The sequence below is a fragment of the Malus sylvestris genome, chromosome 1 (genome assembly GCF_916048215.2).
Source record: "Malus sylvestris chromosome 1, drMalSylv7.2, whole genome shotgun sequence".
NCBI classification, from domain to species: domain Eukaryota; kingdom Viridiplantae; phylum Streptophyta; class Magnoliopsida; order Rosales; family Rosaceae; genus Malus; species Malus sylvestris.
Window position 1 is genome coordinate 25,302,855 of NC_062260.1, and position 16,649 is coordinate 25,319,503.

A 16,649-nucleotide genomic window follows, 5' to 3' on the forward strand; every position below is an offset into this window, starting at 1 on the left:
TATCAACTTTACGTATGCATGTCATCGTGTGTATGTGATTCTATGCATGCAGTGTGTTAACTTCCCACGGCATAAACTAACAGCCGAGCAAAAATTTAACGAAATATACATCAAATACTGCCTAACAAAGAAAAAGTAATACCAAAAAATTAACAAAATGGATGACTTATGTGAAGGATTATATGAAAGTTAATTGATGATATGTGCATATATATATATAACATAGGCTGCTTAATCAAATTGGGCTAATTAATTTGATTTTTCATACAAATTAAAGCACAACCCAGAATCCCAGTTCATAATGAGAGAGAGAGAGAGAGAGAAAGAGAGAGAGAGACATTGCTGCTTCTTCTGTGGCAATGTCCTGCTCTAACTGCTTTCTGGGTTCTAACTGTTGATGGTAAAGGTTAAAAATCACTTGTTACACGTCACTCTAGTTACATTGGCACCTTTGCATGAACTCCACGTACTATTATTCTAAGGCTCACTGTCAAGAAAAACGAGCATACGTTTCACATTGTAAGAGAGATAAATATACGTTACACTGATTTGTAATTAATGTATGAGGGTTGGTGACGAAGTTGTCTTTTTCTTCTCTTTCTCCATTACAAATTGACTAATTTAAATCTGGGGAAATTAAACTTAAAAAAAACGAAAATAATTAATCTACACAGATTTGTAATGATTTTCATTTCTTTTGGTAGGAAATAACTGGATATGATTCATTCAATTTCTATTACTTTATTCATATGCCAATTAGGAAAAAAAAAAGCAATAAATACAAGACATGCTGGGAATTTGAAAGTCAGAGGTGGCAAGGTCAGCTTTCTGGGCATAACATTTGTGTAATGGTGAACATTGTTGGCAGAGGACCATACTGGTTTCTTGGTCCTACCTCCAACGTGTGGATGCTAAACGGGTGAATAATCAATATTTATAACGAGCTCACTGTTATCGTGACATCTTTTTTCATTAATGAATTGTTACATGAAGAAAAACTTACACATGACAACGCATCTAATTAAGCGCATAAATTTTACGTGACAATAAACTCATTCTATATAACATCTCAGGCTTGTTGGACTCACTTTACTAATGTTTCAGCCCAAATATTTTCATTAATTGGTTTAATTCCTGTTAATTTTGAATTACGCATTGTAGTGTTGGATTCACAAACTTTTTAATTCTCGATTTTCAATTGAATAAACGAGTGTGGTATGTATTTCAAACAAACAAGATTGAACATCTAATTATTTCAAATAAAATGCACCAAACACTCATCTTCTTCTGGCAAGTAAGAAAAACTAGTTATGCGATGCGGCATGTTTGAATTGCGCGACATAAACCAAATTTCCAATCACAAATTTGGTGATAAATATAATAATTTCTATAAGTGAAAAACTCAAATAGGTTACATAATTTGAATTTTTTTTTTTAAGGGGATTAGCTTGTGAGAAAGCTACGGTAGTCCACCTCTTTGGAGGTCGGGAAGACTTACAGAGGTATTTCAGCTATCCTCTTACTATTATCGTGTGATTCACTATTGTTAAAAATCGAACCTATGACAAGATATGTGGAATGGGAATCTAAAATTGATGAAGCATTTGTAATTTCAAAATTTCCCCCTCCATACATATTTCTTTTATCAAGCCCTCCTTACATATAACAATTGGAAAAATTAACTTAATTAGTATGGGGTAAAATAGTAAATTAATACATGCGAATTAAAACCACTTCACGTTGGGGTAGTTACAAACTTTTTTTTAAGTACGCTTGTGACAAGAGATTTGTGTCTACATTGATTTTGGTCGCAATTAATTTGAAAAGTGAGATGGAGATCTTGGTGGTGTTGATTTAAAGGAGGCCTCCTCATCGGACGGTGTTGGTGAATAGCACCATGCAGCAGTCAATGGGTGTTGTGTGCAAACTCTGGTCATCTGGTACTTCTCTTTATTGAAAAAAAATTTAAACGAAAAAAAAAATGCAAGATAATTATTTTGAAGTGCCAGTAGCAATTCTCTGAGAATGAAATTAAAAAATGTGGTCAAGTTCTTCAAATCTAGTTGAATCTGCTAAACCATCACCTGTTAAAAGAGAAAGAAAAGAAGTTATAAACATTACCAAAATTGTATCAATCTTAACGAAGACATCAAAAAACAAAAATTGGAAAAGAAAATGAAAATTGTTTAAAATCAAAATCAAAATCTCTAATTGGGTGGCATGAAAGGGAAAAGGGAGAGACTCTCAGGAACAATAAAAATGAGTGGCATGGGAGAGAACTCATGTTATGTCATTTTCTTAATTTTATGAAGAAGAGAAGATGGACATAGATTGTGAGATCGCCCTCCCTACCACTCATCTTCACTGGCTTTTGAGAGACTATCTCCCATTTCAACTCGGCCAATTCTAAGAATGTACGTTGTGGTTACATGACTATGATGCCTTAATTTATAGAAACTCGAGGGCACACAGATTCAGAAAACCAACCTTAGAGCCCATGGTTAGTAACGCTAGCAATCTCGAGAAAAACGTGTGTGCGTTCATGTGATAAGAGAGATGAAACACCTAAATTTGACTTGACAATAAGGGAAAATAATCTAAGAGCCATAAGGGTTGTGAGTAAATTGTCAATTTTCTTTTCCTTATGAGACCCATCAGGGTTGGTGACTAGAGGCCTGGTTTGGTATACTTGGATCTGATATCTCGTCGTTGCATTCACCTTGCACATATTCCAGCCCAAAAAACTTTCAACTAATGTCCTATCTTATCATAAGCATATTTAAAAACATGTGGTCCAATATTTTATTGGATATCGTGCTGGATTTCTAACCATGAGTCGTCGGTTCGATGTACTGTATGCTATACAGGGAAAAAAATATTGTTCTCAATTTGTAAAATTCTAAGTTTTGTTCATACAAATCACCCCTTTTTATGTTGATGGAAAATAATCAAGGTTCACTACATCGCAAGTCTCTTTTTTGGTAAGGTTTACTTTATTTACAACACAACAGATTACAAAAGAGAAGGCTAAGGTGATCACAAGTCCCCAACAGCCCAACAGCCCAAAACATAGTTTTGAACCCTAAACAGGAAAAACACCAAAGCAAACCCTAGTAGCTTTCTACTTCCGTCGTCAACCTACTTGCCGAACGAACAACCCTTGCACCCATCAAGAAATCAAACTAACTAAGGCCCCAAAGCTGGATGAAAACAAAGCTACAACAGGACCCCAAAACAGAGCCCCAAACTCCTCCACAGCACACCACAACAGTAGCCGCCACAAATCAAAGGAATCTAGCGAGAAAAAACCCACTAGCAACAGTGCCAACAAAGGCAAACCAAAGGAAGGAGGTGGTGCGAACATGGAGCCAAAGCTCTACCCACCTTCCAGGAGAAGCGCGATAAATCGCTTTGAAAAAAGGTGGGAGTCAAGCCGGACTGTGAGATAGAAGAAGGATAAAGCCGATCCGGATTGGGGAACGTGGGGGGAAAGAGGGGGAAATGGTGGAAAGAAGGAGAAAAGGTGAAAAAGGTGGAAGGAAGACCAAAGGAAACAAAGGGGAAAAAGAAAGGAAGAAATGGGAGAAGTTGGAAACGGGACTGAGGTCAAAGAAAACAGATACACGGGCTTGAGTGGCAAACAGGCCACTGGGCGCTGGTACATGGAAGATGAAGGAGAAGGAGAAGGAGAAGGAAAGAAAAGGAAAAAGGAGAAAGAAGAGAAGGACTGCCACCGACCCTGGCCATAGCTAGGGTCGGTGGCTGCGGGAAGAACGAAGTGGAGGACACTCACACACACAAGTATAACACGTTTCGGAACCGGAAGGCGACATTCCGTTCCTTATTCGTAATTTTTTTCACACATACCGCAAAGCTTTTGAAATGAACAAACCAACTCATATATGTTCGCTTCAGACCTAGGGGATAAGAACGATAGATCCAGATGTTTTCCTGTTCTCAAGGTCTATGTGTGCCTGTGCTGCTTCAGATAATGAGTAGGTGTGATTCACTCGAACCCGCAATATACCCGATGCAACATTAGCAAATACCTCTCCTGCAGCCTCTAACAATTCCTCTCGAGTTGCAGCGTAATGAAAGAGGCTAGGCCGAGTCAAAAAGAGTGATTTCGCTGCAACAGCTGATAATGGAACTGGACCAGGCGCACCTGATGACTGCCCAAAACTCACCATGTATCCCCGAAGTTTTAAGACTTCCAGTGATCCCTGAAAACAATACCTCCCGATAAGAATTCATAGTCGAAAACATTACTTATCTATTAGATGATGTCAATGTTGGAGTTGAGTAGTTTGGATAAATCATGACACGCTTATGAATAGAAGACAAGTATAACTTACCTCAAACGTATCCTTCCCTACAGAATCGTAGACAACTTCAACCCCATTGTTGGATGTTATTTCTTTCACACGAGCGACAAAGTCCTCTTCCTTATATATTATGACGTGGTGGCATCCATCCTCCTTGGCCTGAACTGCCTTTTCTTTAGTTGATACAGTCCCAATGACAGTCGCACCAAGGGCATTAGCCCACTGGCATAAAAGGGATCCAACTCCACCAGCTGCTGCATGAACAAGGACTGTGTGTCCAGGTTCGACCTGTATAACAATGGTCGAGTCAGATCTAATAACAAAAGCAACAAAGGTTTCAAATTTTGAAAACATTCATAAAATTAGGAAAAATGATGGCCATCGTTAGGCATGCAATTGTAGAATGAAGATACGTTGAGATTAACAAAGCACTTCACTTTTCACACTTAGCTGTGATGCTTTACTTATTTCCGCAGACTGTCCATCATAACGGAAACAAGAAGCGTACCATAAATGAAAAAGTGAAAGAGAAAAGGAATGGCAGTTTTCCCATGTATCAGATAGTTAAAGGAACAGATTAATAGAGAGAGAAAGCTTCTCAACTTCTATGAGTGCTCATGATTCGCACATGAAAGGAATGGCAGTTTTACTTATTTCATTTACCGATTTACATTTGCTGGCAGCGACCAGTATTATTAGTAACAAATATTCACCTTGACAGGAACAGTATGTGTATGAAACAAAGAGTTCTATAAAAACATTCTGCAATTCCACATTTATTTTCAAGAGAGATTAAAAAAAGCAGATGCGGGTACATATGTATAAAACTAACTTGAAACAGCGGCGTAGTAGAAACTGAGCTGTCGTACCCTTAAGCATGAGGGAGGCTGCAACTTTAGGATCAATGGAAGGAGGAACAGGCACAGCTCTGTTTGCAGGAAGGATCTGCTCTTCCGCATAAGAGCCCATTTGCTGACCAGCATAGGCTACAAGATCTCCAACTTGCCTGCCCGTTAGACCTGGTCCCACAGCTGTCACAACTCCACAAGCCTCGACACCTGAAATCAGTTTTGGTTTATACATAAATAGGGTAACTAGTAACTACATCAGTGATGTCCCATAAAGTTTTAGATGTATATATACACGATAAAACTATTGGTGGGAACTGTTATCTGATTTCATGCTCTGCACTCTTCTTTTATGTTCGTCCAAATCATTCCTCGAAATTTATACTCATGGGAGAGGTTGACAGTTTACACAAAAACTGTCAAGAAACCCAAAATTTTTAATAGAACGTTGAAATGTATCTCCATAATCTCAAAAAATGAATTTTTATTCAATCAGTGAACTTGTTGAAATGAAGCAAAACCTGGGGTGTAGGGAAGCGTAGCAGCCTTATAAAGGCCCTTGCGGTAGTACACATCAATGAAATTAATCCCAATGGCCTCATTCTTGACGCGAATCTCGCCCTCCTTTGGCTCCCCTACTTCCACATCTTCCCATTTCAACACCTAACATGATCACATTGCAAAAGTAAGAAAAACGATTAGGAATTATTGGCATAAACTAATAACCAAAGCAAAACTTAAACGAAATGGATATCGAATAATCAGCATCAAAGGAGTATAAATCGTTGTCGGGTCCAATTGCCGGCTTATGTGAACGATTATTTAAGAAAAGCACTTGATATGGCACTATAAACTCTCTACCAGACAGTATAAATCGAAGCTTATCATCCATCAACAAGCATGCTCACTTCCAAATAAATTATCATAGCACAGATTAGAAGCAATTCTCAAATTCAATGAGTCAAAATTACAAACAATAAAAACAACTCAGAGGCTTCTTAATTAAATTGGGCTGATTCTGTTTTTCTCATACAAATCAAAGCACAACCCAGATTTCCAATTCATAAACAATATATGTAGAGAGAGAGAGAGAGAGAGAGAGAGAGAGAGAGACCTCAGGGCCACCATGTTCATGGATTCGAATGGCTTTGACCATCTTTGCTGCTGCTTCAGTGGCAACAGCTCTAACTGCTACTGATGATCTCTGGGTCCTGAAAGGTAAACAATTGATGAAATTGCTGCTTTAGTACATTAATATTTTTACACTAAGAAGAAATATGAGTTCGGCTAAGCCACGTAATTGGTAGCCTAATTTGATATTGAATTCGTCATCCACGAGATTCGAACCCAAGACCTCTCACTTCTAAACGAAAAGGAATATCACAAGGCTGCAGTACTGACTAACTAGATGTACATCAATTTAAAGATGCAAACTTTCAATATGTAACAAATGTGAGTTGTGGCATTAAGCCATAGCATGTGACGTTACAACAAAATACTTTATTTGATAAATTAGTCGTACCAAATGTGGTTGCTGAAGAATGGCTCATCGACTTTTGAACATTGACCCAACTCGTTCTGCCACATCAGCAACATTCACTTTTGCATCTTGAGTGACCTCTCCAACAAATGTTCCAGCTTCTTTAATCTTCACCCCTGCATCAAAATATAGTTGGCTATCGTCAAACACCAATCTTTTTCTTAGAAAATGATTAAACAGTAAAAAAATGGTGTAATCGGAAGGTACCTGAGGAAGAAAAGAATTCGGTAGCCGTCTCTTGTGCGATGGGGGGTGAGAACGGGAAAGCCATTGTAGCAGTTGCAGAGACCAGAATCAAATTATAAGGGCAAAGACCAGTTCAGCCTGTTTTGAAGGGAACAGATAAAAAATATGTCAAAGAAGATCGAAGGCCACTACTATTCAGAGGTTCTACAAATTCAAGAGAAAAAATTGCAATAAATCACAACGGTTTCCCTCTTTCGCTAAGAAAAACTAAGGTATATATTAGAAGGAAACCAGCTTTGATTTCACACGAACTCGAAAACCAAGTTAAACAATAAATCATCAAAATTTCCCTCTACTCCAATAAATCAACGTAAACAATAATCTTTCTAAGTCAACTGTTTGGTTGGTGAGAAAATAAAAGAAAGTCAAATCCTCTCCCCCCATCATTCCCAAATACAAAATTTCTCAAGTTAAATTAAAAAATCTTAAAATCTCAACTAAACCAATCAGCTCCAATCAATTCTTTTCACTGTAATCTGTCTAAAGATGATTCCTTTTTCATCAAATTTTATCCAATTATCAAAACCCAGTTCCTACTAATTACATATAAAAATTGGCCAAATCAACATCAATCAACCTGATTAAAATTTTAATTACAAATTGAAAAGAAAAATAGTACTAATACAGCAGTAGTTGAATAAAATTTTAATTTACTTTTCCACTAATTAAAACAAACAAAAACGCCAGTTTTAATCAGTGAAATTCGAGAGAAGACTACCTCGTTGGGGCTTGCTGATCAAGGAAGCTGGAAGCGAAGCAGCTGAAGGGCGAATATTGCACAATTGCAAATAGAAAAATCCCTTCTTTTCAGAGAGAGAGAGAAGAGAGAGAGAGAGAGAGAGGAGAGAGAAAGTCGTCCTCTCTAGAAAATTAAAAAAGAAGCGCTTGTCTGCGATTGGTTGGGCATTCAGTGGGGTAGGCGGACGAATAGTATGACGCCACGTACGCGTTAACTGGCGAACACGCGGGCTGGGGCTCGCGGGTGATCCTGGAGATTTAACTGATATAACGGTGGGCAATAAACAAGAACGTTGGAAAATTCAACCTGCTCATAGCAGGTAGTGTTTGGACCTACTTATTTCAACTCATTTCTAAGGCAAATTTAACCCGGATTTTCCTATGTCAGTGTAGCTAACCTACTAAATATATGTACTTTTTTTTTCAGTTTTATATTTATAAATTCATTGAATTCAACGGTTAAAATCTAACATGATCAAATCCAACGATAAAAAAAAAAATTTAACGTTCCAAATTTAAATCCAACGACTAAAGTAATTAAAAAATTATTTTTTGTGTTTCATATTCTTTCATAGTGTTCCACGAGTTTCATAGTGTCGATTTAGAGATTTTTTAATATTTATCAGAATCTAAATATTTTTAGGTTAAAATGTTCATAAAATTAAATTAAGATAGTCTACATAATTTTTTTTAAGTTACTTTAAGAAAAAAAATTGTCCTAAATTCATTTTTTAATACTCTCGAGCTAAAAATTTAACCTATAAGCGTTAGAGGAGAAAAATTGTTTCTGGTTAAAACCTAAATTTTCTGGGTTAAAAATTTTAGGTTTTAACCCAAGGGTTGGAGATGATCTAACTAAAGGAATAAGATCCTCTCAAGATGCTACTAAAAATCGAATAGTCAGAAATTAATTTGTCGTTTATGTTCACTTTTTTCTGTCTATCTTCTTTTATCTTCACCTTTTGCTGTTCATCTTCTTTCATCTGCTTCCTGGTTAATCTTCTCATGTTCATCTTCTTCTCTCTTCACAGTCATTTAGTGGAATAATGTTTGGTTGTTATTGTTGTTGTATTTTTCTTTTTTTAACAAACGATATTATTTATACTAACAGGGTGAGGGATTTGGCTTAGCCTCACAATGAGTTAGCAATGATATGGTTCAAATTTTTCTTTAACGAGAATCGAACTTAAGACTTCTCACTTACAAATGATATTGTTGTTGTATTTAAACCTTCAATTTTTTATATTTTTTAAATATTTAGTATTGAATGATATGAAAATAAATGGTTACTATTAAAAAGAATATTTGTAGCATAACATTGAATAATAAGAGCAATGAAGCCATACTCGTAAATCACTGTTTATTTATGTTATTTTATTTTTCAAAATTAGTAGAAATTACTAGAACAATGAAAAATGATCGTGTGCTACACTTACAAAGTGGTATAATCAATTCATCGATCTTCGTTATAAGTACATCAAGGAGCTTCCATCTTGGTGTCCTTGCTAGAGTCTCCCACAATCCTCCTCCAAAACCAGTGCTCCTGCCACACTATCTCCATCTTCTCAATCGGCACATTCTTTGTCTCCGGCAAAAACAAGTACACAAACACCGTCATCACCGCCACCCAACCCGCGAAAAAGAAGAAAATCCCAGCCTTGAAGTGGCACAGCATTGCTAGAAAAGTTTGAGCAACAATGAAAGTGAACAAAAAGTTCACCACCACATTGATACTTTGTCCCGCTGATCGAATTTCCAACGGGAAAATCTCACTCGGAACCAACCATCCGAGCGGCCCCCATGACCACCCGAATCCCGCTACATAAATGCATATCAAAACCAGCACCAAATAGCCTACCCTTCGCTCACTCCGCCGCAATCACCAAGCTGAGCTGCCATTACACCTCCCACCATAATTTGTGACACCAACATTTGAATCCCACCAGCTAAAAACAACGCTCTTCGCCCAAATTTGTCTACGATAAGCATAGATACGAATGTTGAGCTTGTACGAACCACTCCAGTCGTCAGGACAACGAACAAGAGCGAAGTGCTTTCTCCAAACCCAATTGTTCGAAAAAGTACGGCAGAATAAATGGATATGACATTGATCCCTGTCACTTGCTGAAAAAAGGGTATGGCTATTGCCATCACAAGCTGAGGCCTATACTTTCTCTCCAGGATTTTCTTGAAAGGGTGTTTGATGTTTTTCGATATGTTGTTTGCCTTGATCAGATCATCGAGTTCTGCTTGGACATCATCGACACCTCTGATACATTGTAGCATTTTCTTGGCTGTTTGATGATCCGTGCTACGCTGGATTAGGCTGTTAGGTGTTTCGGGAAGGAAAAATGCGCCCAGTGTTAGCATTGAGGCAGGGACTGCAGCCATGTGTTGTGCTAGGATAGCACCAAACCTTTTAGAACCAACTCTTTGTAACCCACAGAAAATATATCAAATGAAATGCAAGAACAATATAGAAAAGACACCAAGATTTTAACGAGGTTCCTCCACAGTCAGTGTAACTGGAGTACGTCCTCGGAGCAGTAAGAGCTCACCCAATAATCCACTATCAACCAAATGGGAGTTTACAAAGTGTTGGCAATCTCACAATCCAAAAGCCCAATAGCTCTCACACACCAAAGAAACAAATAGAGAAAGAAATATAATGAATAATTTCTTCTCTATACATATAGCTCAAAGCTATTACAACAACAATTACTTTGGTGGATGATTACTAACCAATTGAAGCAACAGCTTCTTCTTCTGTTTGGGCTCTCTGCAACTCTCCCTTGCTCTCTACAAAAAGAGCTCTTTCTTCTCTCTTGTTTTCTTCAAACCGAAATGAGCTCTATATTTTTCTATTTGCTTCAAAGGCAACTTGTACTCATATTGAACCAACACCCACGGGTGTTGAAGAGAACAAAAAACATTTTCCCTATTTTCCTCCCCAAAACAAGGAATGGTGTTGTCCACCTTCTTTCTTTATAATTTTTTATAGCCAAAAGTTGTTTGGATTTTTGTCTAGCCGAAAGTATTTGCAAGTTGGCCACTATCCAACAATCTCCACCTTGGCCAAATTCCGAAAAACGCCATGATAAGCCAACCAACACAATTAGCACACAACATCACTCCCAAACACTAGCAAGAGAACAACTCATGCCGAGCCAAATGCTCCAAAACTCCTACTGACTCAACGCCTTCTTTATATAGGCATAATGTGAGCCAAGTTCAAACAGTGAACAAACTTGGCTACACCAACAACCTTAGTCAACATATCAGCGGGGTTGTCTTTAGTTGGAATCTTCTGGAGAATGATTTCCCCTTCACCAACAATTTCACGAACAAAGTGATAACGCACATCTATGTGCTTGGTCCTCGCATGATGAACTTGATACTTAGCCAAATAAATGGCACTCTGACTATCACAATGTACCTCCACCTGCTTCTGATCAACCCCCAAATCTCTAATTAACCCATGTATCCAAATGGCCACCTTTATAGCTTCAGCAACTGCCATATATTCAGCCTCTGTAGTAGACAAGGCAACAGACGACTGCAAAATGGACCTCCAACAAACTGGCCCTTTAGCCATAGTAAACACATAGCCTGTAGTAGACTTCCTTCCATCCAGATCACCTGCATAATCTGAATCAACATAACCAACTGCAAAATGACCAATACCAGAGTCATCTTTCTCAAAGCATAAACCAACATCTCGAGTACCATGGAGATACCTCAATATCCACTTAGCTGCTTGCCAATGCTCTTTACCTGGATTATGCATATATCGACTCACCATGCCAACTGCATGAGCAATATCCGGTCTAGAGCATACCATTGCATACATCAAACTACCAACCAAATTTGCATATGGTATATTTTTCATTTGCAGCTTCTCTTTATCAGTTTTAGGACACTGTAGAGAACTCAATTTAAAATGAGGAGCCAAAGGGGTACTAACCGGTTTGGTTGAATCATGAACTCCAAACTTCCGAATCAACTTCTCAAGGTATTGTCTTTGATTCAAACTGACCAAACCCTTCTCTCTATCTCGAGTGATCTCCATGCCAAGGATCTTCTTTGCTTCACCAAGATCCTTCATCTCAAACTCATTCTTCATTTGTTTCTTCAATTTCTCAATCTCTTCAACATTCTTTGAAGCAATCAACATATCATCAACATATATCAATAAATAAATGAAAGACCCATCTTGCAACTTCTTGAAGTACACACAATGATCATATTGACTTCTAGAATAATTTTGGCCTCTCATAAATTTATCAAACCTCAAATACCATTGCCTTGGAGATTGCTTCAAGCCATAAAGCGATTTCTTCAATTTGCAAAACAAATTTTCCTTCCCTTTCACTATATACCCATCCGGTTGACACATATAGATCTCTTCATTCAAATCACCATGTAGGAAAGCCGTCTTCACATTGAGTTGCACAAGCTCAAGATCATATTGTGCAACAAGAGCTAACATAATACGAATTGAGGAGTGCTTCACAACTGGAGAAAATATTTCATTGTAGTCAATGCCCTCCTTTTGTGCATACCCTTTAGCAACTAATCTTGCTTTAAATCTCACATTGCTTTTCTCATCAGCATCTTCCTTCTTGGCATACACCCATTTGCAACCAATAGCTTTCTTACCCTTAGGCAATTTAGCTAACTCCCAAGTCTTGTTTTTCAAGAGAGAATTCATCTCATCACCCATGGCATTGCACCACCTCTCATTTTCTTCACTCTCAATAGCTTCCTCAAAATTAGATGGAATCTCATCAGTGATAATAGGAAGAGCAAAAGAAACATAGTCACTATACCGAGCTGGCTTGGTAATTTGTCTATTTCCTCTGTTCTTGACAATAGACCCTTAAGGTGAAACTTGCTCTTCAACTTGAATAGAATCTTCAAGTTCAACTTCTTCAACATCCTCATGGTCTCCAACTTCTTCACTTGTAGTGGCTTCGACATCAGCGGAAATAGGATTTGAAGTACCAGATGCAACTTTCTCAAGCTCCACCTGTTGGACATCTTTCACATTCTTCTCAGAGACCTTGTACATACTTTCTTCATCAAATGTCACATCTCTACTAATTACCAGTTTCTTCATCTCTGGACACCATAACCTGTAACCTTTGACACCACTACTAAAACCAAGAAAGATAGTCTTTTTGGCTCTAGGATCAAGTTTATTTTCAGTCACATGAAAATAAGCAGGTGAACCAAAAATACGGATATAGTCATAATAAGAAGAAGGTTTTCCAGTCCATACCTCCATTGGTGTCTTACCCTGAATAGCAGCTGAGGGTAACCGGTTGATGATGTGACATGCATAATTAACTGCTTCTGCCCAAAACGACTTGCTCAAACCCGACTGAGACAACATACATCTAACCTTCTCAAGCAAGGTTTGATTCAATCTTTCTGCAACTCCATTTTGTTGTGGAGTTCCCCGAACACTGAAATGTCTCACAATTCCTTCTTCTTTACAAACTTTAAAGAAAGGATCGGTTGTGTATTCACCACCATTATCCGATCTCAAAATCTTAATCTTTCTCCCAGTCTGATTCTCAACCATTTTCTTCCAACTCAAGAAAATACTCAATACCTCACTCTTGTGCTTCATAGTGTAAACCCAAGACCTTCTTGAATAATCATCAACAAAGGTCACGAACCAATGTCTACCACTTAAAGAGGGAGTCTTTGTAGGACCCCAAACATCCAAATGCACATAATCAAGAATGCCCTTCGTCTGATGTACAGCAGTACCAAACTTCACTCTAGTTTGCTTCCCCAAGACACAATGCTCGCAGAAATCAAGCTTACAAGTCGTGGCACCTTTTAGAAGACCTTTTTTCACAAGCCCTTGTAGAGCTTTCTCACCGGCATGGCCTAATCTCATATGCCACAGTCTAGTAGTATCTGAATCAGATGTGCCCATATTTTCAGAGACTACAGATGCTTCACCTGTCACAGTGCTTCCCTGCAATAAATACAAATGGCCACATCTAGGAGCTTTCATCACAACAAGTGCACCATAAGTAACTTTCAATGTCTGTCCATCTGAATGAAACCTGAAACCCTTAGATTCCAAAGTACCCAAAGAAATAAGATTTTTCTTCAAATTCGGTACATACCGAACACCTGTCAACTCTTTAACCATGCCATCATGCAACTTCAAACGAACTGTACCAATCCCTTTTGTTGTGCAAGGATTGTCATCTCCCATGAACACAACGCCACCATCAAACTCTTTCAAGCTTGAAAACCAATCCTTGTGAGGAGTCATATGATGAGTACAACCCGTATCCAACACCCACTTAGTAGCACAATCAAATGATGAGGAAGTGGTTAAAGCAAAATCAGAAAAATATGTTTCAACCTCAGCAACATTAGCTTCAGAACTTTCTTTGCCTTTGGTCTTCAATTTAGGACAATCTTTCTTCCAATGGCCCTTATTACGACAAAAGGCACATTCATCCATTTCCAAAGGTTTTCTACCTTTAGAGTTTCCTCTAGGTCGAGACTGTGATTTTTTTCTGCTAGAAGATGACCTCATTTCCGATGATCTACCTCTAACAAATAAAGTTTCAGAGGTACTATCATGATTTTTATCTCTATGCCTCATTTCATAATTCATCAAGGCATTTGACACATCTTCAAATTTCACAGTTTCTTTACCATGCATAATAGTGGTAACAAAATGCTCATAAGAGTCCGGCAAGGAATTCAACAATATTAAGGCCTTATCTTCATCCTTAATATCCTCATCTAAATTTAACAAGTCGGCAATCAACTTATTAAAAGCATCAAGGTGTCTAATCATTTTTGTACCTTCTTTGTATTGGAAGCGGTAGAGCTTTTTCTTCAAGTGTAGCCGGTTCTCTGCACTCTTCGTCATATACTTGTCTTCCAATTTTTGCCACAACACACTTGCTAATGTCTCCCGCATCACAAAATACTTCTGAGTTTTTGCAAGGCATAACCGAATTGAAGAGCAAGCCCACAAATTTAATTTTTCCCATTCCGGCTTCGACATAGTTTCTGGTTTCTCTCCCAACGCGGCAAGTAGATCTTGTTGAGCCAACACATCTTTGACTTCACATTGCCACATCCCGAAGTTGTTTGTGCCATCAAACTTTTCCACTTCGAACTTTGCATTTTGCACCGTCGTTCTTGCAAACCCGGAGCTGCTTCCAAAAGGATTTTCATCTTGCTCGTCTGACATCTTTGGCAACTAGACAGTACCCAAGAGCAACCAGTGCTCTGATACCAATTGTTGTGCTAGGATAACACCAAACCTTTTAGAACCAACTCTTTGTAACCCACAGAAAATATATCAAATGAAATGCAAGAACAATATAGAAAAGACACCAAGATTTTAACGAGGTTCCTCCACAGTCAGTGTAACTGGAGTACGTCCTCGGAGCAGTAGGAGCTCACCCAATAATCCACTATCAACCAAATGAGAGTTTACAAAGTGTTGGCAATCTCACAACCCAAAAGCCCAATAGCTCTCACACACCAAAGAAACAAATAGAGAAAGAAATATAATGAATAATTTCTTCTCTATACATATAGCTCAAAGCTATTACAACAACAATTACTTTGGTGGATGATTACTAACCAATTGAAGCAACAGCTTCTTCTTCTGTTTGGGCTCTCTGCAACTCTCCCTTGCTCTCTACAAAAAGAGCTCTTTCTTCTCTCTTGTTTTCTTCAAACCGAAATGAGCTCTATATTTTTCTATTTGCTTCAAAGGCAACTTGTACTCATATTGAACCAACACCCACGGGTGAAGAGAACAAAAAACATTTTCCCTATTTTCCTCCCCAAAACAAGGAAAGGTGTTGTCCACTTTCTTTCTTTATAATTTTTTATAGCCAAAAGTTGTTTGGATTTTTGTCTAGCCGAAAGTATTTGCAAGTTGGCCACTATCCAACACCATGGCTAGGGAGATTCGCCACCCCCAACCGCCTTTGATCTTCTCAAAGCCGTAGTTGATGACGTTAGCTGATAATAAGCCAATGCCGATGCTAAATTGGAAGCCATTGTTAATTGCTCCTCTGTATTTTGGTGGTGCCATTTCCGAAAGGTACAATGGAACAGCCTGCACAACACAAACACAGATTACACAAGTAACACGAAAAATAGAAACATCGAATAGGGTATGCTTAAATGATTAATGTTGGGGGCAAAAAGTACTACCTGATTTCCAAAACCAATACCAACTCCAAGCAATAAGCGACCGAGGATGAGCATGTAGAGGTTCATAGCTGCGCCGTTTAGAGCTGAGCCGGCAAGGAATGCAGCTCCACCGGCAAGGATTGAAGGCTTGCGGCCGTAAGCCCTTGTGACCAAACTGGCAAAAAGGGAAGCTACAAGACCAGCTATGTAGAGTGAGGATGTGAAGGAGGTCAACAGTTCACTGTCGAATTTACAATAGTTGCTAATTGTGGTGTCCGATTTCATCTTAGTGTTTACTTCAGGGAAGAATTTTTCAAGAAACGGCTCCATTGATGTCACGCCGCCTGAAATTCCAATGGCGTAGCCGAAAATTACACCTCCTATGGCTGCCATCATGCAAGAGAGGATGACAAACGGCGTCATCCTGCCATTGTATTGCCCGGCTTCGCCTGCTATTGCTAACCCAACTGCCATTGCTTCTTCCAAGCTCACACACAAAGAGATATGAAGAGAGAACTCAAAGTTGTGATTTGTACTAAGACAATGGAAATATAGTGAGAAGTCTTGCTCCATTTTCTGACAAATACGATATTTTAAACTACTGTAATCTACGGAGAACGAATTCTTCCTAACCACGTCTGCAAGAGCAGTCTTACTTGACTGGTATATTTCAACAAATGGCTTTGGACTTGTACGGAATATGTAGGCAGTGGTTGCAATCACTACCACTACCAGACAACTTCAGCAGGACCATAA

General features: G+C 38.4%; 1 protein-coding gene, 1 long non-coding RNA gene and 1 pseudogene across 2 annotated transcripts in view; all 3 read right to left on the minus strand.

Moving 5' to 3' along the window:
• Positions 1-2,888: 2,888 nt before the first annotated feature.
• Positions 2,889-16,649, minus strand: part of LOC126630488 (uncharacterized) — a 68,134-nt gene continuing 54,373 nt past the window's right edge. Inside the window, exons 4-5 of the mRNA XM_050300618.1 lie at positions 4,356-4,613; positions 2,889-4,223 (exon numbers count right to left, since the gene is read on the minus strand). Coding sequence (XP_050156575.1) covers positions 3,918-4,223; positions 4,356-4,613 — 564 coding nt within the window. The 3' untranslated portion in view covers positions 2,889-3,917. The remainder of the gene's footprint in view (positions 4,224-4,355; positions 4,614-16,649) is intronic.
• On the minus strand, positions 6,459-7,851 carry LOC126630692 (uncharacterized). The gene is made up of 3 exons (XR_007626081.1): positions 7,678-7,851; positions 6,921-7,037; positions 6,459-6,829 (listed from the first exon to the last, which is right to left on the minus strand). It is a non-coding gene; the product is annotated as an uncharacterized LOC126630692 (long non-coding RNA).
• Positions 9,000-16,406, minus strand: LOC126630662 (hexose carrier protein HEX6-like; annotated as a pseudogene).